Genomic DNA, 23,805 nt, shown 5'->3' with positions numbered 1-23,805 from the left:
CTTCTCCCCCCGCCGCAGAGCCAGGGCTCGCGGTCGCCCTCCCGCGGCGCCGCCGACCCCGGGGACGGCCGCGGGGCCTCCGGCCGCCAGGGGCCGCGCTGCCGCCGAGCGCCCCCCGAAGATGGCGGCCGCCGTGGCGGCGGGGGCCGCGGGCGGGGAACGCGGGCGGCGGCGGGCGCTGGGCCGGGCGCTGGCGGCGGCGGCGCTGGCGGCGCTGGGCTGGCTGCAGGCGGCGCTCGGCGCCGGGTGAGCGGCGGCCCCGCTGCGCTCCGGGGCCGGGCGGAGGAGGAGGGGGAAGCGGCGGAGCCTCGGCTCCAGCGCCGTGCGCCCCGTTAACGCCTCGGTGCTGTCGTTGCAGGGCTGCCTCCGGCCCCCGCCTGCTGCAGCCGTACCCCCCCGGCCGGCACGGCCCTCGGCACCACCACCGCGACGTCCGGGACTGCCAGCCCGTGCAGCACGGCAACGTGACGCACGAGGCGTGGCCCGGCGACAGCAGCACGGGCCTGCCCCTGGCCACCACCAGGACCTTCGTCTCCTACGTCCCCTCGGTGGGCGACGGCCGCAGGGTGGTCTACGGCCACTTCACCTTCGTGAGGAACCCCCGCAGGACCCTCTCCGTGCTGGAGCCCGGCGGCGTGGGCGGCTGCCAGGCTCGCCGCAGAGCCCCCGTGGAGGAGACGGCGAGGCTGGGCAAGTGCCTGGTGGCCCAGAACGGCGGCTACTTCGACATGGAGACCGGGGAGTGCCTGGGGAACGTCGTGAGCGATGGGAGGCTGGTGAGGAACGCCCGCGGCCTGCAGAACGCCCAGTTCGGCATCCGGAAGGATGGCACCATGGTGTTCGGGTGAGAACGGGGTAGGGATCGCTCGGGCGGGAAGCACTGCCCAGGCACTGCCTCCGTGGCCTCTCACGGTTAGAGCAGTGTCACAGAATGGGAAATCATTATGGTGCTGTGCTCTCTGAAGTTAGGGATGTCCTACCTGTAACCCACTGAGCTCCCATCGAACCCGTTGGCTTCCTCTCCTAGGATGAAGATAAGCTGGGTGAGTCACTCTGATGCCCCCTAGCTGCTTAGGGTTCCTCACCTCCTCTCCCAGCTTGGTGCACTTGGTTATGGCAGAAGGGGAGAGGGCTCCGTCCTCCCTGCAGAGGAGACAGCGGCAGAGTGCAACTGCCCTGGCTGCTGCATGGAACCGCTGGGATGGGGGGGAGCCCTGGAGGTGCCGCACCCAGCACCCTGCTTGGAGCAGGGTCAGCTCCTGCAGCTTGCTCGGGGCGGTGTCCAGTGGGGTTTGGGACATCTCCAATGATGGGGACAAATCTGTTCCTGTGTGTGACTACTATTCACAGTAAAAATGTGTCTTATTGTTCAGTGGAAATCCTGACGTCTCCTGGACTGCCTGTATTCCGCTGCGTTGCCCTTCCTGCAGGTACCAGGGTAGTTAAAGTCCCATATGAGCACCAGGGCCTGTGAACACGAAGCTTCTCCCAGTTGTCTGAAGAAGGTCTCATCCACCATTTGCTGATCAGGCAGGATGAGGCGGGCACCCACCATGACATCACCCTTGTCACTCTGCTGGTGCTCTAATCCTAACCTGTAAGGTCTCACCCTAAGGTCTCTGCTAGCTTGTGCTCGGTGCCTAGGCAGAGCTCCAGGCGTTCCTGCTGCTCTCTCCTGTGAAGGGTTGCTGCGCCCCACTTCTGCTTCCTTCCCTGGGTTCAGTCTTATCCTGAGAAGCCGGTATCCAGTGTTCCAGTCACGCTATCCCACAGTCTCCATGATCCCAATGAAGTTAGAGCCCTGCAGCTGCACCGGCCTCTAATTCCCCATTTTGTGCATTTAGCAGTTTCACATAGGCACCCGTTCTGATTCCGCAGGAAAGGGGTGAAAACTTCCCATATGAGTCCTCTGGGCACTTCCTTCTTTGTGTGCATATGGTTTAGATCCCCTTCAGGCTTTTTTGTTTGTTTTTTTTTTGTTGTTGTAAGGTCTTTTGTCCATGTCAGCCTGCAGCCATTGCTAACCTGATCTATCACTTCCTCACTTGACTGGGCTATCATCTTCTCGCTGCATCGTTCCTGGTTCGTTCCTCACCAGGCTGGCCAGCCTCTTTACAAAAGCAACTGTTGCCTCACTTGGTCAGCTGGATGCCATCTCTGCCTGTCAGTGCTCAAAGAGGGTTCTGTTGTTGTAAAAGCCACATTCCTGTTGCCAGTAGCAGCTGTGCTACCACGTAGGCTTGGCTTCACAGAGCTCCCAGCCCCTCTCCTGCTGTAGGGCGCAGACCCTGCTCCGTAGGTGCAGATCTGTGGGAGGAGGAAGAGCTCCCTCCCTCCTGGTGCCAGCGCTGAGTCTTCCAGCCTTCACCAGCGCAGGGTTTGCCAGCCCGGTGAGCAGATTCTGGGTGCTCCTAGTGGCATCGAGGCTTCAGTTTCTGCAGGTTGTTGTCTGTTCATCTCTCTCTCATCATCCCAGCTGCTGTGCAGTGTGCTGACCTCCTCCTGTAGCTCCTTGTCCTGGCAGCACAGCTTCTCAACCAGTCCACGCCAGGACAGGGAGAGGCACCCGGTGTCCCCACAGCCTGAGACTGGAGCGATGCGTTCTCCCTCCGCAGCTGAGAGTGAATCCAGGTGCCCGCTGTGCCGGGGCTGGTTGGTGCTGGAGCTGCACCCTGTGGTGTCCCTGCGTCTGCCCACGCGTGCTGCTCTCAGGGAGCTTCCAGCTCCCCACTGCACGAGCTGCGGCATCTCGTGGCTCCTGAGAGTGAGACTTGTGTGTGTGAGCTGTCTGCTCCGCTGTCTTCGCAGTTTCCAAAATGTGACACTAGGGATAGTTGTGGTATGAGTAATTTGGACTGTCAGGGCAGTGGGAAGTAGTCCACACCTGACCCTCTCACACCGTGCTGTGATCAGCAGGACAGTGCGCTGGGCACGCTGTAACCCCCAGCCTAGCAGAGACGTTACCTCTACCGCTTAGACTGGGGTTAGGTAACCGCAGGCTTTAAAAGCCGACGGTTGGCTAGCCCATGCTCGTGGTGGTGTGCAGTTTGATCAGCTGTGTTCCTTTTGGATTCACTTCCTAGCATTAAAGGGATTTCTTTCTGCATGTTTTCTATTCAGGTATTTTCAGTTTCACTTTTTTACAAAACGGGATGCTTTATTCGGCTACAGTCATGCACACTAAAACACTAAAAGGTAGGCGTCCAGCTCCCACAGGACATGTCTGGAACATGTGCAGCAATTAGTTTTAAATCAAAAGCTGTCAGAGCTTACAATGAAAGTACAGCTGCTCAGCTCAAGCCTTTGCAGCTGTCCTCTGGGTTGCAAACACCAACCAGCATCAGATTTTGATGAACCAGGTGTGGCTCAGCACCTTAATCTTTGAGAGAAGACTGTCCCTTGGGAAGCATCCCAGTGACACGTGTTGCCTGAGCATGGCAGTGGTAGCCGAGCAGTCCTTCCTGCTGCCTGACTGTTCGGTGGAAGGTTTTGCTGCCTGGAAGAGCAAAGGAATCTTTCCCAGATGCAGGGGACAGGTCGCGGCCCCCAGTGCCGCTGCAGGCAGCTGGGTGCTGTTTCTGAAAACCCCTTCAAAAGCTGTTCGGTGTCAGCGTTGCGCAGAATGGAAGCCGACAGGCAGCGAGCTGTTAGGGGTGCTCCCACAGACCCCTGAGGGCTTGCCAGTGGCTCTGCCCTCGTGTTCTGCCGGATGCTTTCTGCTCTTGTTATCCTGCCCCGGGTCTGCTGACCACGTTGGTGGCAGGAGCTGTGTTGTGCACAGCGGCCTGGGGCAGTCAGGTCACTGACAGTGGCTTTGTACCACTAGAGGGCTGCCGAAGGGACGCTTTGCACTGCTTGGCTGCTCGTTTTGAATGTAGCTAACATCCACTCAGCCACCTTTTCCCTTTCTCTCTGCCTCCGGAGCCCTCTGGCAGCAGCAGAAGCAGCTTTTACGTAACACTGCCGTGACTGGGGCTAACTCCTCCTGCTCTCTCTTTCCTAGCTACCTGTCCGAGGAAGATGTTCTGGACCAAGCAAACCCTTTTGTTCAGCTTGTGAGTGGAGTGGTTTGGCTCCTGAGAGACGGGGAGGTGTACATCGGTCAGAGTCAGATGGCTGAGTGTGATGAAACTCAATCCACAGGTAAATACCGTAAAGCTTCAGCCTGGGCGTAGATTGTCCTGATGAGGCTGTTGGAAGGTGGTGGGAGCTCCGGGAACTGTTGTCTAGTTGCGGTATTTGCTACTCACTTAAGAGGGCAACATTTTTTCTGCGCTGCTTTACCCAAGTGTGTGGCAGGTGCGGTACAAGTGCGGCAGTCTGCAAGGCAGGGCTGTGCTTGCCTGTTCAGTGCTATCGAAGAGAATTCGCTAAGGACTGTGAGAAGTGGTAGCACGTTTGGTGTTAATGCTTGTCCGGAGAAACTCAAAGCAGGTGCCTCCTGTAGGACATGAAAACTGAGGGCTTCTGTGAACCCTTCCTTTGTCCCTGTGCCAGACGGAAACCTGACAAGAGTGCTTCTAGGCATGTTATTCCTAGATAGCTCGGATAAACAAGAGGAACCTGGGCTCTGTTCTCATTGTGTTTCAGTTTAGCTGTGCCCTTTGCTGGGAGCTGTTTTGCAGGCAGATGCGTCTAAACAGCCAGTCCTGTCAGCCAGCTGGTGGATGAATTATTTCCTCTCCTGCACAGGAACCTTTGAGAAGTTCATCAATGTGATATCAGCCAGGACCGCAGTTGGACACGACAGTCAAGGGCAGCTGGTCTTGGTTCACGTGGATGGACAGACAGAATCCAGAGGGTAAGGCCAGGGCTGGGGTGAGCCCTCAGGGGAGGTGCAAGTTCAGTCTTGAAATTCTGTCACCAGAGCTGGAGGGATTCTGCAGCTGCCACTAACGTGTTCTAAGGCAGAGACCTGCAGAATTGAAGAGGTCATTTGAAGGCACTGCCTGATGGTTTGTGGTGCTAGAATGGCAGAGCCACAGGGTGCTATGGCAGCCTTCAGGCAGCGAGTCAGCATACATGGGATGGGAGAGCTGCTGAGGAGAGGGGCCGAGCTTCTGGTACAGCAGTGCCATCCAAGTTGGATGGCGTGAAGAAACAGTGACAACCGTTTGCTTTTGCAGGCTCAACCTCTGGGAAATGGCTGACTTTCTGAAGCAGCAGGGAATCATCAATGCGATCAACCTGGATGGTGGAGGGTCTGCAACACTAGTCCTAAATGGGACCCTCGCAAGCTACCCGTCAGAGCACTGGTAGGTGCTGGCTGCATGTGCCAGGACTGCACAGGAAACTGCGCAGCTCCCATTAGCGTGCAGAGCTCAGTCCCATCCCTCTGGTCTGCTGGGGAGTCAGTCCTAGCATTGCTAGGAGTTCACAGTGTAAAGTCAAGTGGCAGGTTCTTGGGGAGAGTGACTCTAAATTTAAAGCAATTAGTAACTACCTGTATTTTCCATTTAGTCATCTGGGATTAAAGTTTAGCTGTTTTCAGACATGCAGCAAAGCTGTTTGAGGCAATGGAGTGGCCTTGTGTAGGAACTGGGTATGAAAGCAGCTCTTGACTGAGGAATTCGCAGTTGCATGTTCACCCAAATTTGCAGAGGTCTGTCAACAGTGTATTATTTGTGGAAGAGAAACACTGACCTGGAGACCCTGCTCTGCCTCAAGTCAGGGTACCTAAAGAATAATTTATGTTAGATTTAGGTTTTCAGCTGTTTCTGACTGCAGTGATTGAAAATTCTGTTTGCTGTCTGGCAGTTGAAAGCCAAGTGTTGCTATTACTGCAACAATGTCCCTTACGTCAAAGGCAGTAATGTTCTAATAGAGACATATTGAACACAAAAGTTAGGAAAGCAAGGGCTGCTTACAGGGAGACTTTGCTTGCACGTTGCTTTTTTGTAATTCTGTGTTTGAAATGACTCCTGTCCAATAGGAGTTAATACTTCGGTAAAACGCTGACTCAAATCTAACTTTATATTTTTCCATTATTGACATTCTCCTTTGTCAGTGTGAATCGGGATGAAAATCCGTGGTTGCTACCAACCGGTTTCATGTAGGGCTGGGAGCAGCAAAATGCTTGCACACCTTATGGGACCCATCTTCTGTCCCCAGCTCCTTTGACAACATGTGGCGTTGCCCTCGGAGCATCTCGACCATCATGTGCATCCACGAGCCCGCCTGCGAGCCCGCAGACTGCAGCGGTCACGGGGACTGCGTGCAAGGGGAGTGCCGCTGCGCTGGGGACTTCTGGAGAGGTCCAGCCTGTGACATGTTGGACTGCGGCCCTTCCAACTGCAGCCTGCACGGCACCTGCACGGACTGTGAGTCACTGTGCTGCAACAGGGGGTGTCCCTGGGTGGCGGTCGGGGGGACGGGGGTGAATTGCTCACCTGGTCAGAGCAGTCCAGCTCGCTGTAGTACAGGTGTCACGTGCAGAGGCACCAGGCTCCGTGTCACAGTGTGTGGTCCTTTCACATCGTGGGCTGAAGGGTTGCAGCTGATGCCATTTGCCACCAGCAGCAGCTGCTTCCCTCCCAGCCGAGGCTGCCCATGTTTTGGTGCCCAGGCTTCTGGTGCTGCAGGTGCCAGTCCCCCCCTTTGCAAGCCAGGAGGGGCTCTGTGCCTCAGCCCTGGTCGTACCTTCTGGTGCACAAAGCTGTTCTTCCCCTTCCCTCCAGGGGTGGAGGCGGTCAGAACATACTGCCTTTAGGGAACAGCAGCACTGCCAAGCTAGGACTCAGATTTGGAAGCTAGAGCTGTAATAGGGCTTCACTTCAAACTCCGTCTCTCAGATTCCCTTTTTGGCCCCTGTGCTTGTGCTCCTGGTTTTCTTTGTAAATGAGATGTTGGAAAGGGCAGTGTATTACACTGCATGACAAATAACGCAGCTGAGTTCTGCCCCCTCCCTTTGTGGTTCCTTGTTACCCCGCGTCACAGTTTTTACAAGTGCAATTGCTACTCTTCTGTAAACTGGTCTTGAAACCAGCAACTGCTGTAACACACGACCCTCAGCTTTTGCTCTTCTATACCAGCTTACTCCAGTTTTTCCATTTCTTTTGTACCTCCCGGGTTTAACTCACAGCCCAGTTTGAACCAGTGAAATGACTGGGCAGAGCTCACTGGGTGCAGGTGTTGCCAATAGCTGACCCAGAGTTAATAACTCAAAATCCAATCAAGCAGGAGGTGTCTTGGGAACTGCTGTGTGGGGCAGGTGTAATGGGTGGGGTTTTTGTACCTGACCTCTTTGTGAGTTCAGGATTCCTCGTCTGTGGGTTCCCTGGCAGAGGCAGCCTGATCTCAAGTTAAGAGGCCACCCCAAGAAGCAGAGGCTCCTAATTTTGAGTTCCTGCAATTTCTAAGCATTTCTGTGTTGTTAATGTCTGTTTGTGTATATTTGCACAGCTGGATGCCTGTGTGATGCTGGCTGGGTTGGCAGCAACTGCAGTGAAGGTAATGCTGATTTCTACTCCACTCTAATTCTTTGTAGTCATCAAGAGGATAGCCCGAACTGCTTCCTCGTGGGCTGGCTGGCTGCAGTAGGGGGGAGGTCTCCCAATACTCTTTTCCAAGAGGGAGTAGCAAAGGGCAAGGCTACAGCATGCTCTCTTTTTTTGTCAGTGTGAGCTTAACTGCAGCCTGAGACTCTCAAGGTTGGGTTGGTGTGAAGCCCTTTGCAAACTGCCCTTTTCCTGCCACTTGGAGTCATGGTCCCTGGGTGAGATGTGCTGCTCCTTGGTCAAGGCACAGACTTTTTTCTGAGCAGCCATCAACATCCTGGGCCAGTGAATGCTCTGGGGTATAACATGGGGTGAGACTGCACGTGTTTGTGACAAAGCCTGATGCCATCTCTGCTTGTCTCCTGCAGCTTGTGCAAGCGGTTCCTACGGGGATGCTTGCACCCAGAAATGCCAGTGCCAGAATGGTGGCTCGTGTGACCCCGTGCACGGAGCCTGCTCCTGCCCAGCTGGGTACTACGGCACCAGCTGTGAGCATGGTAAGGGCTGCTCTGGAAAACAGCCTGGGCTGGGGAGAGGCTTTTTTTGTCATATTTGAGCCACCTCATGTAAGCATCTCAAGTGTGAGCTCAGCTTCACAGCTGGAGCATAACCTGCCAGCTCTTAAGAGCTCGCCTGTCCCACCTGAATTGACTAAAAAGAAAAGGAACAGAGAGGAGAGAGAAGACATTTTCTTTATCATTAGAAAACTGCAGATCCCTCTGGAGTCTCTGCCCAGAAAAGCTGTGTTGCTTTTTTTTTTGGTGTGTGTAGAAAACAAATGCCCGCATGCCTTTCCCTTGAAGGTGCTGTACCAGGCCCTGCCCGCAGGTCAGGCTTCGGGTGATCCAAGTCAGTGACTGTGAAAGGCTCCAAAGGGCCTGTCTGGCTTCTGGCCTTGGAATTCCAGCTGTGCATGTGCTGGTGATAACTGAGCTGGCAACATGCTCAGTTGTGTAACTGCAATTTTTCTGAAGTACTGGAGGCTCCTGCCTATCTGCCTGAACAGCCTGCTCTGCTGACAGGACAAGTTAATTACAGCGTGGGTGTAAACTTGTGTGCGCAGTTACTTCAGTGATGCTTTGTTCTCAGCCTAAGAACACTCAACTAGCCTGATCCCTATTTTACAAAAACCTCCTCCTAGAAGTAAGCAAAATAACAGTAGTTAACTTTGAGTTCAGTACTTTCAGGCTGATGGAGAATGCAGAGGGGGGAGTTGAACAGCTTTGTCAGGCTGCAGGAAACATGGGGGCTTTGAAGCTGACTATTCAGCACAACTAAAGAGTCTGCTGGATGCCTGTGCTCAGACAGAAGTACCTCCTTCCCTTTAGGAATTGGGCACTGCCCCCCTGCCACCTTTGCTTATGAGCCAAAGAGCAGGCCAGTAGCTCAAAGGTGGCAGGAAAAAAATGCACTGAAAGCAACAATGCTGGAGCCTGCTGTGGTGCCAGAGGCACCATGAATACCTCATCAGCTATATGCAAGGGCTGAGCCTCTCTTACAGCTGCGAGTGTGTCCCTCTTTCCTGGCACTCAGCTGGTGAGACAGGCACAACTGAGCTGGGGGCTAAGGGGGAGCTGCAGGGTGACGGACTGGCTGAGTTCTGAGCACGCAGAGCTCTGATAATAACCAGCTTCTTCGTGATCCATTTCCTAGCATGCCCCATGGGCTGGTATGGGCCAAACTGCCAGCAGCTCTGTGCATGTGAACACGCATGTCCCTGCGACCGAGAGACGGGCAGCTGTAACATCACCTACGATTTGGCAATACAGGACCAGCTAAACAAAGGTACCTCTGAGTGCATTGGGGTGGATTATTATTTTTTTAAGTAGTTGGAAGAGCATCTTTGGCACATAATGTTCTGTTTGCTTAGTCAACAGGCTTGAGTTTCTGTTATCTTAGCTGAGCTTACCCTTGTTCACTGCAATTTTAACCCCTCACTAACTTTCTTCCCTCTTTGTTTTCCAGCTGGGCAGTGCTTGGCTTCCCAGAATAAGGGAAAGAGCAAAGAAAAATTCTCTCTGTCAGAGTAAGTGTGTAATACTGGTCACGCGTATACACACCCAGAGTAACGTGAGGCAAAGCGACAAAACCTAGTTGTAAGACAAGTGCTGAGCTGAAGCCACCATCAGGGACAGGTCATGAGCTGAGCCTAGTGCCAAGCAGCTTGCACAAACAACCACCTTTCCTCTCCCACTGATGCACTGTATGTCCAGCAAAAGGACCAGGACAGACCCACCACCAGAGCCCGGCTTTGGTAGTATTACTGAAGCTACAGACTCTCTGCAGGCACTTTGGTCACGCACTAACTGAGGGCAAAGCCAAAACCACCCATTAGCTCTGGCTGCCATAGCAGCCTGTCAGAGCCTTGCACAGAGCCTGTTCTCACCTGCCTGAGAACACAACCATAAGCTTGAGATGACAGAGAAGAGAGTACAAACCTTGAGAAATCACTTGCACACGGGGAGCATGTGAGAGTGGGTCAGGAGACGTTGCTTATGTGGATTTTTCTTTTATCTGATAGAAGAACCTGGATCTCCATGACCTCTGTCTTGGCTCTGCTTCTTGTGATTAGCACCTTGGGAAACATAGGCTTCTTTCTCAAGGCCAGGTCAGAGAGGCAACGTAAAAGTGGTGATTATCTCTACCACCCCCTGATGGAGATGAATGGAGAAGCCAGTCATACCTCCACATCTGCTGCCTGTGAGACTGAAGATACTCAGGAATAAATTCAGACGCTCCTTTAGAGTCCCAGATGAGAAAAGAAGAGGTATGTTACTCTGCATTTCGTCCTGTGAGTCAGCACTGACGGTTACAGACTGGCTAGACCTAGAGTGTAAAACTGCTGACAAACCCAAGACGCTTTTGTCTAAGGAACACCCTTGCTTCTTGCCCAGTCCTGCTGAGAACTCCCTTCCCCAGCTGCTCTGGCTGGAGCAAATGGGATTGCATCTGGGGTTTGGGGTCCCTAGCTGCCATCAGTGGATGCAGGGTGCAAGCAGCAGGCTGGCTTCCACACACATAAGGCAATTCCACAGCTGCAGCAGAAGTAAAGCCAAGGGTACTTCAGAAAGGTCCTTTCTCACAGAGTGATGTAGTCTGTAAGTATCTTTAAGATGCAAGATAAAATGCATGTTGCCTCTAGCATAAAGATAGGCTTAAGGATTATTTGGTCTGTAACTGTCTGCACTTCCCTCAGACTTTCATCAAAAAATGAAAAGTTGTTTTAAAATGTTAAAACAGGTGCAGCACATAGTAAAACCACGGCGTTCTTCTTCCTGGCCCCAGTGGTAGGCTCAAAGGCTGACACACAGACAGGGCTGTGGCGTTCTTGCACCTGACTTTCTTACCTGCCCTATGCTGACCGCAGGGCCAGAGCATTTTCTTACTGAATCCCTGGTCCTAGGACTAGTCTAACAGGTGCTTCACAAGCACTGAATTTTCAGTATATTCTTATGGTGTAGCAACACGAAGAGTCAATGCTGCTTGAAAAGCCTCATTCCTGTGTTCTCTCCTACCTCCCAGGAGCAGCGTGCTCTGCTTGGCTGCATGGCCCAGCCAGTGAGGTACCACAGTCTCAAGCTCTCACCTGGGGAAAAGAAGAGGAGGCAGCAGCCTGAGCAAGACACTCCTGAGCTGTGGACTGGGCTCGCCCTACTCCAGCCCGTTCAGCGTGTGCTTTCCTACCACCAGGCTGCCCTGGGCCAGCGGTACAGTCCCTACAGCAGCCTTGCTTCTTGCTGCCAGAATTGCCTTTCCCTCCTCAGGGGATGGCAGCCATCAGGGACTGGGACCATGATCGGTACTTCAAGCAACCCAAGATCCTGAACATCTCAGCTGGAAACTGGATATTTTTATTTGAACACATAATTGCACACTGAATTAATATGAGTTTGCTTCCATGTGAGGGGAAACTAGCCTTTAACATGCTACTTTAATGCTGCAAATGGGGTTTTTAAAGCCTGTCTGAGCCTGAATGTTTTTAAGCACTCTATTTTTATCTCTTCAAGCAAAGAATATGTAATTTTTGTGCCACTGCTGGCATCAAATCAAGCTGTAAACTGAAGATTCTATTATTTTTTTTATTTACAGAAGACAATTTGCCACTTGAATAAAGTCAATTAGTAATAATTGCCTGAAACTGGAATTCTTGATGCTCAGCTGCAGAAGGCAGAAATGATCCTTTCCCAGTTAATCTCAGTAGGCCATGCAAAGCCATGAAGCCCTCTTCATTTTCAATATCTATCTGTGTTGCAGGATTATGTGTACTGGCCTACTTTGTGGTATAACCATAAACAACAAATGGTGGTTCTACAGGAAAAACTAAAAAACATTTTAGTTATTTAAAAATTAAAAATAACTGGATACAAGCAAGACTTACCTTTGTTTCTGTGGGTACTTTACTAGAGTAGCACATGTGCTAAAATTTTCAGAATTTACCTCAGATTTGAAGAGTTGAATTTCATCAAATAATTAGACGTGTTCTTTAGAGATTTTTTTTTAAATTTCCAACATACAGAAATGTACAGCTTCTACCAGAACCTACAAATACGATAACTAAGTACATTTTTAGTATCAGATTTGTTGTCAAGTAACACATTACAAAGCACTCTGCATTTTGCTACTGTGCTCTTCAAGAATGCTTCTTTGTCGGCTGAGAAAAATCAGGACCTCAGTACATAAAAACAGACAGGTACAGGGGAGAGAAAGGAAGACACTGCTTGCTAAGAATGTCAATGCCCATTTAATTTCTATGTAGCTAATAGCTTGGAAGTGGATGTCAATGTCATTAAAAGCCAATGCATGTCACACAATACCAATTTAGCCTTCCAAAAGAGAAATAATTAGGTATAAGAATCATAACAATCGAGTGCTGGAAGAATGTTAAAGCTAATAGCATGCAGGAGTCTGACAAATGCATGTCAATTTTAGTCTTTAGAGTCTAATAGCTCAGCTTCTTCCATTGTTTGGCTCACAGTAGAAACACTTCAGATGTTAAAGAAGTGTGAGCTAGTAAAATACATTTTGAAACCAGATTTCTCTGCCTCTAACAAGCTGGAATTTGCTACTGCGTCAATACCCAACACCTTTCACACCTGAGTTGAATGGTCAAGTTGGGCTCACCAGTCCCTACCAGTTCTGAGCTGCTCTAAGTGTTACAGATTTAAGATGACTAGGTTATGGCATTTTCAAAATCTTTAATGAAGGAACCAAAGATGTCAAAAATAATTCAGGCCTTCTCCAAAGCTCAAAGCATGACCCAGAGGGTTGTAACATTTATTATAAAGAGCTGACCAAAGAATGCAAAGAATGCAAAACTCAACAGTATTTCAGTTATTTAGTTAAATCTGGATTTATAAATTCTTATTAAGCTGATTTTTCCCTCGTTATTGAAAAATGTGATACAACCAAACTGGCTAACCACAAGTCTGACATGAATAAGGCTGCGTCTGAAACTGCAGCAAACACACCTGTGCAGCCAAAATGACTGCAGTAACGCAGTTTCCTCAGGGCAATCAGGATTACTCTCTGCCACCCAAAAGCAAGGGCTCAGGAAGCCATGAGATAACATGGACCTGCACTATGTGCCTTCCCGCTGACAATGTAAAAGCATGTGGCGTGCCAGTTTTCAGCCTCACCCTTGGCACGCACAAAGTGGTAAAGAAGCCAGCAATGCTGCTTTGGCATCCTGCGGACTAGAGTCTCCCGCAGTCCTTTCACAAGACCAAGCTACCTGAAACACACCAAAACGTTTAGCCAAAATGTCTCAGTCACTGTATTTCAGCTTTGCCCTGAAAAACAATGATGTCCGTCTTTAGCGTGTGCCTATCTATGTGCTCTGTCTGTCCTTAGTCCTACTGGGACAGAAGCTAGTAAACAGCAGGGCAGGGCAAGCCTGTAGAAATTGCTTAGAGGTTTCACATATGGCCATATTTAGTTGTAAACGATGGCACAGCACTGTGTGCCAACATCAACTACAGCGCCGTTTCTCTTGAGATCTTGTATCACACGTTACACATGGCAACAGCTCTCTGAGGTAGGCATTATGTTCTGTGTATGGAATATCTGAAAGGGGAAAGCCCTCATTTACTGAGGAGTTAATTGTTAAGCACCCACCTCGTTACCTGAGCACAGCCCAAACCGACTACACTGAAGAACAGCTGCATGGGTGCTGCTGAGGAGCAGGGTGTCCTTGCTGCACCTCCAGCTCAGTGCCCAAACCTGGAGCCCACTTTCAGAGTCCTGGCTCATGAGATTTACAAGGAGCCACTGGGAACAGAACCCAGAACTCCTCTTGGTCTCAACTCATGAGAGACTGCTGTGAAGAAAACAGAACATCTTACTTTCTAAAGCCTGCTGTTTTTTTCTTATTTGTCTTTTTTTTTTTAGAAGAAAAATGAGTTTTAGAAAAATCCTGCTTCTCTTGTATCTGCAATTCACAAAGCCAGTTTGAAAAACAAAAACACAGCACAGTAGCCATGACAGAAGGAAGGGAACTACAGCCTGGATGTTATCTCAACATTCAGGGGAAAAAAAAGGAAAAAATCCATATCGGATTATTTCATTTTTTAGCTAAGTAAATTGGTAGGTGAAATAATCCAGGCAATTTTGCTCGAAATTGACAAGGGAGAGATCACAAACTGCTTCCCAAGCAGATTTGTGCAGCAATTTCTTGTGGGACAGGAGCAATACTACCAAATGAGGAAAAGCTATTTCGTGTGTCCGCAGAGCCAGCAGGAGGGAGCTCTCTGCAGGACCAGCCCCTCATCTCTTCCTGGCTCATTCAGAGACCTGCCAGAATGCACCAAGTTCCAGATGCCTCCCCGGCAAGCGTTAAGCACCCAAACCTTTCACTGGTGTGAGGAGAACAGCATACGCCATGTTTTAAAATTAAGAGAACCCAGCACAATGGGAAAGATTCTTAGATTCTTAATCAGAGGAAACCAGTGGAAACACTAGAAACAGGAATGTTACCACCATGGGACATGACCAAATTAAGTAAGAATCAAGCCATAAAAAGATGAAATCCTGGAACAACCCAGGGAAGGAAGGGCTGGGTTTGTTCATGATGCTTTAGGAACCAGTTTGAAACTGCATTTCTAGCACCAGAACTAATTATTTCTGCAGGATTTTACATTAAGGATACACACATGCATTTTAATTCCAGGACTCTTCATTTTCCAGAGCGAAGGTAGTACTTCTCCCTCTTCGTGTTAGACTACAAGTATACTGAAAAAGCAAAAATTGAATCACCTGGGAGAAATGGTAAAGTCTACAGAACAACTGGTGAATTCCCTGAAATCAGAACTTTCCTAGGGCCTGCATTAACTAAGTTACTTGTTCTGCTCTCACACTGAGATACAAGGTGGGGGACTAATTTCCTCAGTTCTGTTCCTTAAAAAAAAAAAAAAGGCAACTTACATAAGCACGTCAACTTCATCTTTTGTTCCAATTATTTGGGATGCTTTTCTCCTTTTTCAGTGCCCGGTGCTTCAAAATCAGCAATTAAATAAAGAAGTAGGATTAGAAGGAATTACTTTACATATATGTTCTCCTTACCTGCACACATTTATCAACCTTAATATAAGCTTGGTGAGAAGGGAAAAGAGACAGGATTGTACTGAGTAGCATGGCCATGGATACCTGAATGGCTGTGCTGGCAAAGAAACTACACCTCCACTGCAAGTTGTGCTTCAATCCTGCCCCAAACCCCAGAACCATCTGCACTGTTGCCCAGTGTTGGAACTGGACACTCATGTAGTTCAGGCCAGCCTGAGCGATCCGTGCAGCAGTCACCTCCAGCTGGTAGGGATGGGGTCTCCGCACAGCACTGCTGGATCCTAGAGCAGACATCGGTCTGCATCACAAGTCCCACGTGTCCGCTAATTGCAAATATCGCCTAAGTGCAACTCAGTATTTGACACCTATTTTTTTTCCTGCCTAAACAAAAACACAACTTCTCTGCTACCCGCCCCGATAAACCAATTGCCAGCACCTTTTCTATGTGTCTGTTCTCTAGCATAATCATGGAGATTTCTGACAAACACGGTGGTTTTGGCATGTCATGAATGTCATGAAGATGCACCATCTTCTCACAACTCGCAAATGTAATGTAATAATCACTTCTTAATCCTGGGAAACATCCATGTAGAGCCCCAAGCTTTGGACTCTAACTTGACCTTGCAGGAAAAGATGACATGCAGCCCTTATCCCTAGTGCGATGTATGATACAGCCCTTTACACAAGAATATCTGGCAGTCACAAAAATTAGAAATAGAAAGATTCTTGGGAGTGAAGACAATCAGTTATTCCTTTCTAAAAGGGAGTTTGTCTCACTAAAAAAAAGTGATTGGATTTAATAAATACTCATTTTTCAAATTATAAATAAGTTAAAAATTAACTTAAAATAAGCTATTATTTGAATAAATATGTTTCAGTAAGCGCTTAAATACATACATGCTTTTTTTTCTGAAGTTTTCAAGTTAGCTCACATTATAAAGACTTCTTTAATACTGCCATAAAACTTTGTGCCTTCAGGAAATAAAATATTGCTTTTCTTAGCCCTTTATAATTTGATTCAGTTCCCATCTACTTTGATGAGATGGGTCAGATCTACCTATTATTGCTTGTAAACCTGAGGAGGAAGGATAAATAGTCTATCTTTAAGAAAGATGCTGCTTACTTGAGGCAGGTTCTCTGCCTATACTTTCTAGAAAACAGTTTTGATTTTTGTGTCTCAGTGGGTTAAAAAAATCCAACACATTTCCTAATAGCATCCTGTCAGGTCGGAAGAGGTTTTAGGTTTGACCTGGAACTAGTTTCTAAAATATCCTATTTGTATTAAGGTATTTACAGTTTGCTTCAAGTCCCTGCACCTGAAATGCCCACTTTAATTTCTGATGGGTAAGTGCTACCCTGGGCACCCAGAAAACTGGATTAATTTTGCTACACGTGAATAATCTAGTCCTACAGATCAATCAGATAAGGCAACATCAGTCTCCTCTGCCACACACAGGAAAAGGACTGATTGGAAAGAGCCCTTTAGAGTTCAGTAATAACATGAATTCATGCAAACTGACATTCATCCAAAAACACGATCTATGAAAAAGACTACTGGAGAAGTAGGCATCTGATACAGAAGTACTACACCTGCCATTTGAGTGCTAAGTCTTTGTCGAGAACAGCTCCCAGAAGTCACTCGCTGTCCAGCAGCTGCTGCCTGTGATCACACGAACGACTGCCTCAAGGCTCAGCCCCTGCAGGCTCTTTGGTTTGGTGCACAGAGCAGCTCTGGGGCAGCCAAGAAGCCCTGAGTGATTTTTCCTTGTGGTGTAGCCTTGTCCTTGCTATCTGGAAAGATGGGAGCTGCTCTGGGACTGGTTGGAAGATGTCGTGGCTCCACTCAGCTGGGAAAACCCGCTGTTGCAAGATTCCAGGCTTGACATGGATCCCCTGGGACAGGACAAAATAGATGTGAAACATGAAACAGGCAGCTATTTCATGGATAACTTTATACATCTGACAGGAGATCAACCTACTCTCTATAATGTTTACAGAAGTATTTTATTTTTTGTCCCATCATTTTCACTGTGGTCTCTACGAATCTCAAGGTTCCTTCCTCTGTGTCACAAGGAAAAGTTATCACAGACATCTTTTTGCTAGCTACAGGTATTACAACTTGCCTCTTGCAGTAAACCTCGGAGTACAATGCATCTGGTCTCTCTGTAGGGCTGCATACACAGTTGCTGAGCAGAAAGGAAAACCAGAGAGCATTCCAAACACAGCATAGCTCAGTGAATGCAGCCACTGCAGCTAACCTGGGACCTCCAGCCTGCTAAGCACCAGAGTCGCAGCTCCAGCACCATTCAGTCTTTGTCTTCAGTCCCTGCCAACACAGCCTCAAGTCACCACAGCTGTGACTGCAGACTGTTTCCAACACATTTTATGCAGGTAGGGCAAGGAGGAACAGGTTTGAGTGATTGGAGTCAGGAATTTGCTGCTACTCTACGTCAACAGGGTCTGGCCAGGCCACATTCTCAAGGTCAGCACCTGCCCATCTGCAAGCCTGGTCTACCTAACCCTTCCTCTGGCTCCTAGGAAAGTACTTGTGAAGTATTCAAATTACTGGCTGATTTGAGAAGTACTTTTTGCATTAAAGGAGGCTAGAGGCTATCCTGCAGAGGTTGATGTACACACTTACTGAGAAAGCACACTTAGTCAGAACAGACACCTTTGTCAAATGCCAAACGAAATATGAACGAAATAGTTAAGTTACTCAAAAAGTAACTTCTCAGAATGTTCCCAGCTAATATCAAAAAGTTCATCAGCACACCTCCCTCACTTCAAGTAGCTGTAATCAAGAACTGAAGCACAAATTCCACTGGTGGAGATCCAGCCAGCGGCCAGACATCCAGCAAAGAGGAACCTGCTACAAAAGAAAAACCTTATTACCCACCGCATTAAGGAGACTCTTTCCACATAATACCACCAAGTTTGTGTCCATCTAACTTCTTATCAATGAAATATGCACCCTGTAGAGGTCATTGGTATCTGCATGTTTAAAGTCACACTCAGTCCTCTCATACGGCTTCTCTATTGCAAGTTGTATAGTAACACACACAAGGAAACCTACCTGAAGTCCTTGGATGCAAGCACTTCATAGTAATATATAAGCTTGCACTTGTGACTGGAAACTTGCAGAGAGGCGAGAACATCATCCACCCGAGGGAGGCTAGTGCCAGAACAGGGCAGAGGACCATGCATTTTCCACTGGAGAATGTAAAAGCCGGGCCAACGAGTCACATGAGATCCCTGGAAAGAAAAGAGCACTCCCAAGTGATTACCAGGCATCTTATGAAATAACTGAATGACTTGACAAAAGTTAAAAGGAACTACTGAGCTGACTGCTTGGAGGAGCATACATCATTCAATTCATTTTACGTGCCTCAGCCACAGCTCTGTAATCTTAGGTGTTTTTTTTCTTTTTTTTAATGTTATCTTCAATTAGCTTTTTATCACAGCTTATGGAATCTCTTTCCAATGGCTCAGTCTAAACTAGAACTGCCGTAGCAGTCATTTTCACAGGGAATTCAGAGAACGATTACCACAGCAATTGCTTCCAAACTAGACATGATTTCCCATCCCATCGATTCCTTCCCCTCCCCATCACCAGATCATTTTGGAGCATGCTAGGATTGTAAGATCCATGCCAGGGCCCAAACACATCTGACCTGGATGCTCTCTCCTTCCCGACAAACCAGTGGAGATTCCATACGACTGTAATCCACTCCAAGGACCCACGTCTTATCAATGAGCTGCACATTGTCCCCAGCAGTAGAGGTACTTGGTAACGCGGCTTCTTTATGACTTGTTTCAGGAGCTCGTTTGGAGTGAAAGAGGCTGAACACCACATCTCCCTTCAGGATGTCAAAGTCCCAAGTGATCACAGACTCCCCTTCCAAAATCTCCACGACTATCTAAAAAGGAAATACAACAAGCACGTTGTAAAAAGTCAGGCATTCAAATGGCAGTCAGCATCTTCCTCCCCGCTCTACAAACACATTTTTTCCCTACAAAGGTTGTACCTCATGTGGAGCTCCTCTGAGGACGCTCGCAGAATGATAGATAGTTTCTGTCCATAACCGGATGTGATCTGCATTTTCTGGCTCTTCATCTGTTTGATAAAGTGACTTAGGAACAAGCCCGCCTTCTGGAACAGTACACTAGAAGAGTGAGAGACACAAATAAGAGGGTTCATATTAATCCACTAGTAAAGTACTGGGTCATCTGAACTCTTGCCAGCTGTCGGACACTGAGGATAGGCACCTTAACTTTGTATAAGGTTTCACAGTGAGGCTAAGTTTTTCCTGAACTACGATCATTTCTCTAATCAGTCTTAAAGAAATTGAAAAACTTAGAGCAGCTGACGTGTGGTTCTCCTATCTAGGGCAACATCATCACTTCAGGGTGAAGACTCCTGTGCAGTGGTTTGTGGTTACCAGAACAGTGGTACCCCAACCAGAGCAGAAATTCAACCGTCTTTCAGAAGGAAGCAGGAGGCTGGTGGGGTGTGTGTGTAGGAGGAGGGGATTTGAGGGAGCTTGATTCCACCTGCACAACAGGAAGGAAAACTCACCATGCAGTCTCCTCCCAGGAAGTCTGGGATCACCTCTTTGTCCACGTAATCTACCAGCCCTCCTGGACCCTGGTAGTTATTCCCACTGTAAATAAGGAACTTCTGCCTTGTGTTCTCATTGATAAAGGGACTGACCTAAAATAAGTAGACAGAGGACATCACTGTCACCAAGTGAAGTTAGAGGTAATGTTGAGATACAAACTAGAAGACTGGAAGGCCTCATCAGCAGGAATGCAGGCCGGCAGCAGGGTAGAGCTCTGCAACTCTGAAGTGCTCTCCCAAAGTAAGGGATAACAAATAAAATGCTATATCCCCTGACATTTTCTACTTCAGATAAAATAAGTTTTCAGTCACCACATAACACACTAACCTCACAAGAAATTTATCAAGCACATTCTTACATTGCTATAACTGTCAGCAAGCACTAGGAAGAACCATATTCATTACTTTTCTCTTCAGTATCCTCCAGCATGAGATTAAAAAAATCATCTTTTCCCATGAACATGAAAACCCACCCACCACAGGTTACCACTGCTGCACCAGGATGAACAGTTTGGGTCCCAAGTCCTGCCCTGGTAGAATGACAACCATAGGATCAAATACACGGCCTGCTCTGTAGCAAAGCTGTGGCCTCTTCAGAAGATCAGGTACAAGGTGCCTGGAAGCTTTTCACTCCCTAACCCTTTGAATAAGCAGAACTTACAATGACTGGATGATTGAGCTATTTGTACGCGTACAACTGCTTATGATCCTGCAGTCCAGATTTCACCCACCAGAGTCCAGAGTACAGGAAAGACCCTGGGTGCTCGCACTATCAGAAGTCTGCCCAGAGTTTCGGGGTAGTTGTCCTCTACAACCTCGATGATTCGAAGCAGGGCCTTAACTCCAGGCCGCCAGAGATGCCGCATATTTAGCCCTTCCAAGTCCACCAGACATGTCCAGGATCTAAAATAAACGTGAAGAAAAAGACCAGTCAGAATCTCTCCTTCACAGTGGCTGCTCAGCTTAAGAGCCACAAAACATTTCAGTAACATCATGGCTGCAGCAAGATCTAAAGGCCGTTGAGGTCTTTTTTTGAGATTTCCTTCATTGACTAAATGAGGGAAACAAGCAGTTCCAGTAAAGAGCAGATCTCTACTCAGGCAGCAGACAGCCTGAATCCAGTGAGCTTTCAGTACACTGCATCCAAAAAAAAGATAAAGCAGACGTTCAACCCTGAAGGTAAGAGTAAAAGCTATCAGTGTGGAAGAGAGTGAAGGTATACAGACACATTGCTAAAAAAAATATTAAAAAGTATATTTTAAGGTTCTGGATTAAAAGCACTACAATAGCAAAGTTAAATTCATCTGAAGGGGGACAGAAAAAAAAAAAACAAGGAAGGAGCAATACTTGTTTTCATATGAAGCTGTAGAATTTATCTGCATTTAAGTCTGCTATACAAGATACCCCAAAGCCCAAACAAGAACAGCCTGTAAGACACGCACAACACTGCTCTCTGCAGTTTAAACCTAAGAACATCATCTAAAACCTTCACAGAATCATCCTCATTACATTCATTCCAACTCAGTAAGGATACAAGAAAACTGACTATACTAACGTGATGGGGCGGCCAAATAGGTTGGTGTTTTCCTCACACCTCTTTTGTCCTTCCTCATTAATTGACAAAACCTGAAATTAAAGACAGTATAGACTGGGATTAGCCTGAGCATGACTGAGGAACCAGGAGAAACCCAAAAACCTTTAAAAATACACAGCCCAGAAATATACCAGTTTGAGAACTTACAGTGTGCAAAACAGTAAGTCTCTATGTGTTTGGAAGAAAAAGAAAAGCTTCTCTACTGAAAATTTATGCTGGACGTACAAGGTAGAGGTGTTGAAAATCTACAGTAAAGTATAAGAGCCTCAAGGTCAAATGTTATTAACTGAGCTGCATGGAAAATGGCCATGGAAAGCTTACTGTTGAACTGCAAATTATCAGAGAACATCCTTCTGGCTCATTTGTATGATTACAAAAACTTCACATCTGTCTCTGCAGGAAGACAGAGAAGCTAGGGCATGCCAAAGACACTAAGCCAAAGGTATAACTTTGGTTTGTCAGCCACAAAACACAGTGATCATGTCTGTCAAGCAGGTAGATTGCTGCTGCACTACAGGAAGACTTCTAAAGACCCCAAGGGAAATACAGTTCCTCAAGTGAGAAATTAACGTAGATCTTACATGTCGCAGCAGTGATTCTTCTCCCAGGGCTTTCACCAAACCCTTTGTGTCCATCTGGCCAAGACGAAGGATGTAAAGCGGTCGTCCATCTTCAAAACAAACGTAAGGGTTTAAAAACAATAACTGAACTTGAAATGCCCAGAGATGTAAAGTTCTTCAGTGCATGCAGAAAAGCGGTATGCAGGTGATTATCCTAACATGCCTGTTGTGAGCAGGGATGTGTCACGTGCCTGCGAGAGAAACTGTTCAATGGGCTGCTAGGACCACTGACTAGGCAGAGAGTGTCCCGAGTGATAAGACACTGTTTGGTCTTTGGTATTCTTAATTTAGTGAGGCAAAGAGCAACACAGTCAGGCTGTCTAGAGCTAGAATCTGCCCTCACATCAAGCACAGGAGGAGAAGCTTCTACTGCAGACAGAGCCATGTACTGTAGTCTCCCAGACTGTCACTCTAGTACCTTTTACAAATGCCACATTAAATATTTGAACAGGATAAAAATCACATCCAAAGGCCATCCTATCAAGGAGATGCTGCTTTGCACTGGTTCTAGTCTGCCTGATTTGTGCAGAGAAAATAAGGTAACTACAGCAATAGAGAATGGCTATTTACAGATGTTAGAACTCCTTTATTAATGTTTAAAGCATCAATACAATCTTCTCCAAAAACAGACAAGCTACTTATAAGGTCTTATAATGCAAGCTACACTGTAGAATCAGTGTAAGTGGTAGCTTCTAACCTCTGTCTTGATAATGCCATCCTCCGGTGTAGTATTCATCTAGGAGGGCTGGGGGCCTCCAGGACTGTAGGATGTAATCCACCTGGTATTGCTTTCTCCAAGACAGCGACTGACAGAGCATTTCTCGAGCTTTGTCAATGTTGAAGTCACGAGCCCGTAGAAATCGAAGGATATGTTCATCTTTGGGGATCTGAGAGAAAAGAGAAATTGTAAGGATCAGGACTTGTACCACTGCTCTATGAAGCCTGCAGAGAAGCCTGCAGAGCATGCACCAGTTTTAAGATAAAGATCAAACGTACTTTCCTTCTCCCTCCCGAATCCAACTCAATGCAGCAGATAGTGATAGGAGCATGAAAGCAATGACTAATTCGTAGAATCATAGAATTCATGTCCCTTTGAGAGAGATGGGCTTATTAATTTATCAGAGCATTGCACATGCACACACACAGCCTGTGAGAATCCCCTGCACTAAGTGAGCTGATGGCCAGACGCCCACGCAAACTCCGGGCTGGCTAAAGTTTCCCTCAGTTACCTGTCCACAAGGACAAACAAAACACTGAATGAAAGTAATACAGCTGCAAGCTTACCTTCCTGTGGGGCAAATTAGCAAAGGATGAAAAGCATTTGTAGGTAACACAATAACCAAGTTAAGCACGTGCTGTTTGGAGGTGGGTCACCACTGTACAGTCTCCTAGCGATCACCCACTAGCACCACATTTCAGGCCTCTCCTCTGCTTTGCTGCTGGTGTTGTTTGAACAGAAAAGCTTTTGAGTCCTTCCACAGGCTCACCGCATCCCACTGCACTAACTCTTACCAAAAGAAACAAACCACCCAAAGTCACAGTACACCCCCGCTCAGTTACTCATCCCAACACATTCGGTCAGTAATTCTAGCACCACAGGCACAAAACCCTTCCCATACCACAGCTGTAGAATGGATTATTCCAACCTCCTTCCAAATCCCCTATCTTTTTCCCTTAGCTGAAAACCAAAAGAAAACCAGGCAGTAACACTAGGTAGTAGGCAGTATAACAATAACTAATGGATCTCAGAAAATTGCCAAATCTGACTAAAAGCTTGTCAGGTGTGAAAACAGCTGGATTCTAGTTGCATGTACTGTTGATTTCTCTTCTCAGTCCCTTCACCCCAACTCCCCCAAAAGTGTCTGGCCTCATTTGCTACATCAAGTTTCCATTAAAAATTTAAGTTCTGTAGGGCTAGAA

At 47.8% G+C, this 23,805-nt stretch overlaps 2 protein-coding genes across 3 annotated transcripts in view; one reads left to right on the top strand and one right to left on the bottom strand.

Annotated features, from left to right (window-relative positions):
• Positions 1–121: 121 nt before the first annotated feature.
• Positions 122–11,618, top strand: NAGPA (N-acetylglucosamine-1-phosphodiester alpha-N-acetylglucosaminidase). Its single transcript, XM_040574294.1, has 12 exons — positions 122–246; positions 359–844; positions 4,004–4,143; positions 4,693–4,801; positions 5,127–5,255; positions 6,112–6,320; positions 7,402–7,449; positions 7,865–7,993; positions 9,150–9,281; positions 9,462–9,522; positions 10,018–10,263; positions 11,019–11,618. The coding sequence occupies exons 1-11, from the start codon at positions 122–124 to the stop codon at positions 10,220–10,222; spliced, it is 1,773 nt and encodes a 590-aa protein (XP_040430228.1). The 3' UTR covers positions 10,223–10,263; positions 11,019–11,618.
• Positions 11,619–13,864: 2,246 nt separating this feature from the next.
• Positions 13,865–23,805, bottom strand: part of SEC14L5 (SEC14 like lipid binding 5) — a 38,189-nt gene continuing 28,248 nt past the window's right edge. For both annotated transcript variants that reach the window (XM_040574291.1, XM_040574292.1), the window contains 9 exons: positions 22,583–22,772; positions 21,847–21,935; positions 21,227–21,297; positions 20,403–20,574; positions 19,630–19,764; positions 19,079–19,216; positions 18,725–18,970; positions 18,127–18,305; positions 13,865–16,946 (listed from right to left, as the gene is read on the bottom strand). In XM_040574291.1, coding sequence (XP_040430225.1) covers positions 16,841–16,946; positions 18,127–18,305; positions 18,725–18,970; positions 19,079–19,216; positions 19,630–19,764; positions 20,403–20,574; positions 21,227–21,297; positions 21,847–21,935; positions 22,583–22,772 — 1,326 coding nt within the window. In that variant the 3' untranslated portion in view covers positions 13,865–16,840. The remainder of the gene's footprint in view (positions 16,947–18,126; positions 18,306–18,724; positions 18,971–19,078; positions 19,217–19,629; positions 19,765–20,402; positions 20,575–21,226; positions 21,298–21,846; positions 21,936–22,582; positions 22,773–23,805) is intronic.

Source organism: Cygnus olor, chromosome 15, assembly GCF_009769625.2.
Source record: "Cygnus olor isolate bCygOlo1 chromosome 15, bCygOlo1.pri.v2, whole genome shotgun sequence".
Classification (NCBI taxonomy): Eukaryota; Metazoa; Chordata; class Aves; order Anseriformes; family Anatidae; genus Cygnus; species Cygnus olor.
The sequence above is the reverse complement of the archived record's forward strand: the minus strand, read 5'-3'. Positions and strand labels throughout refer to the sequence as shown.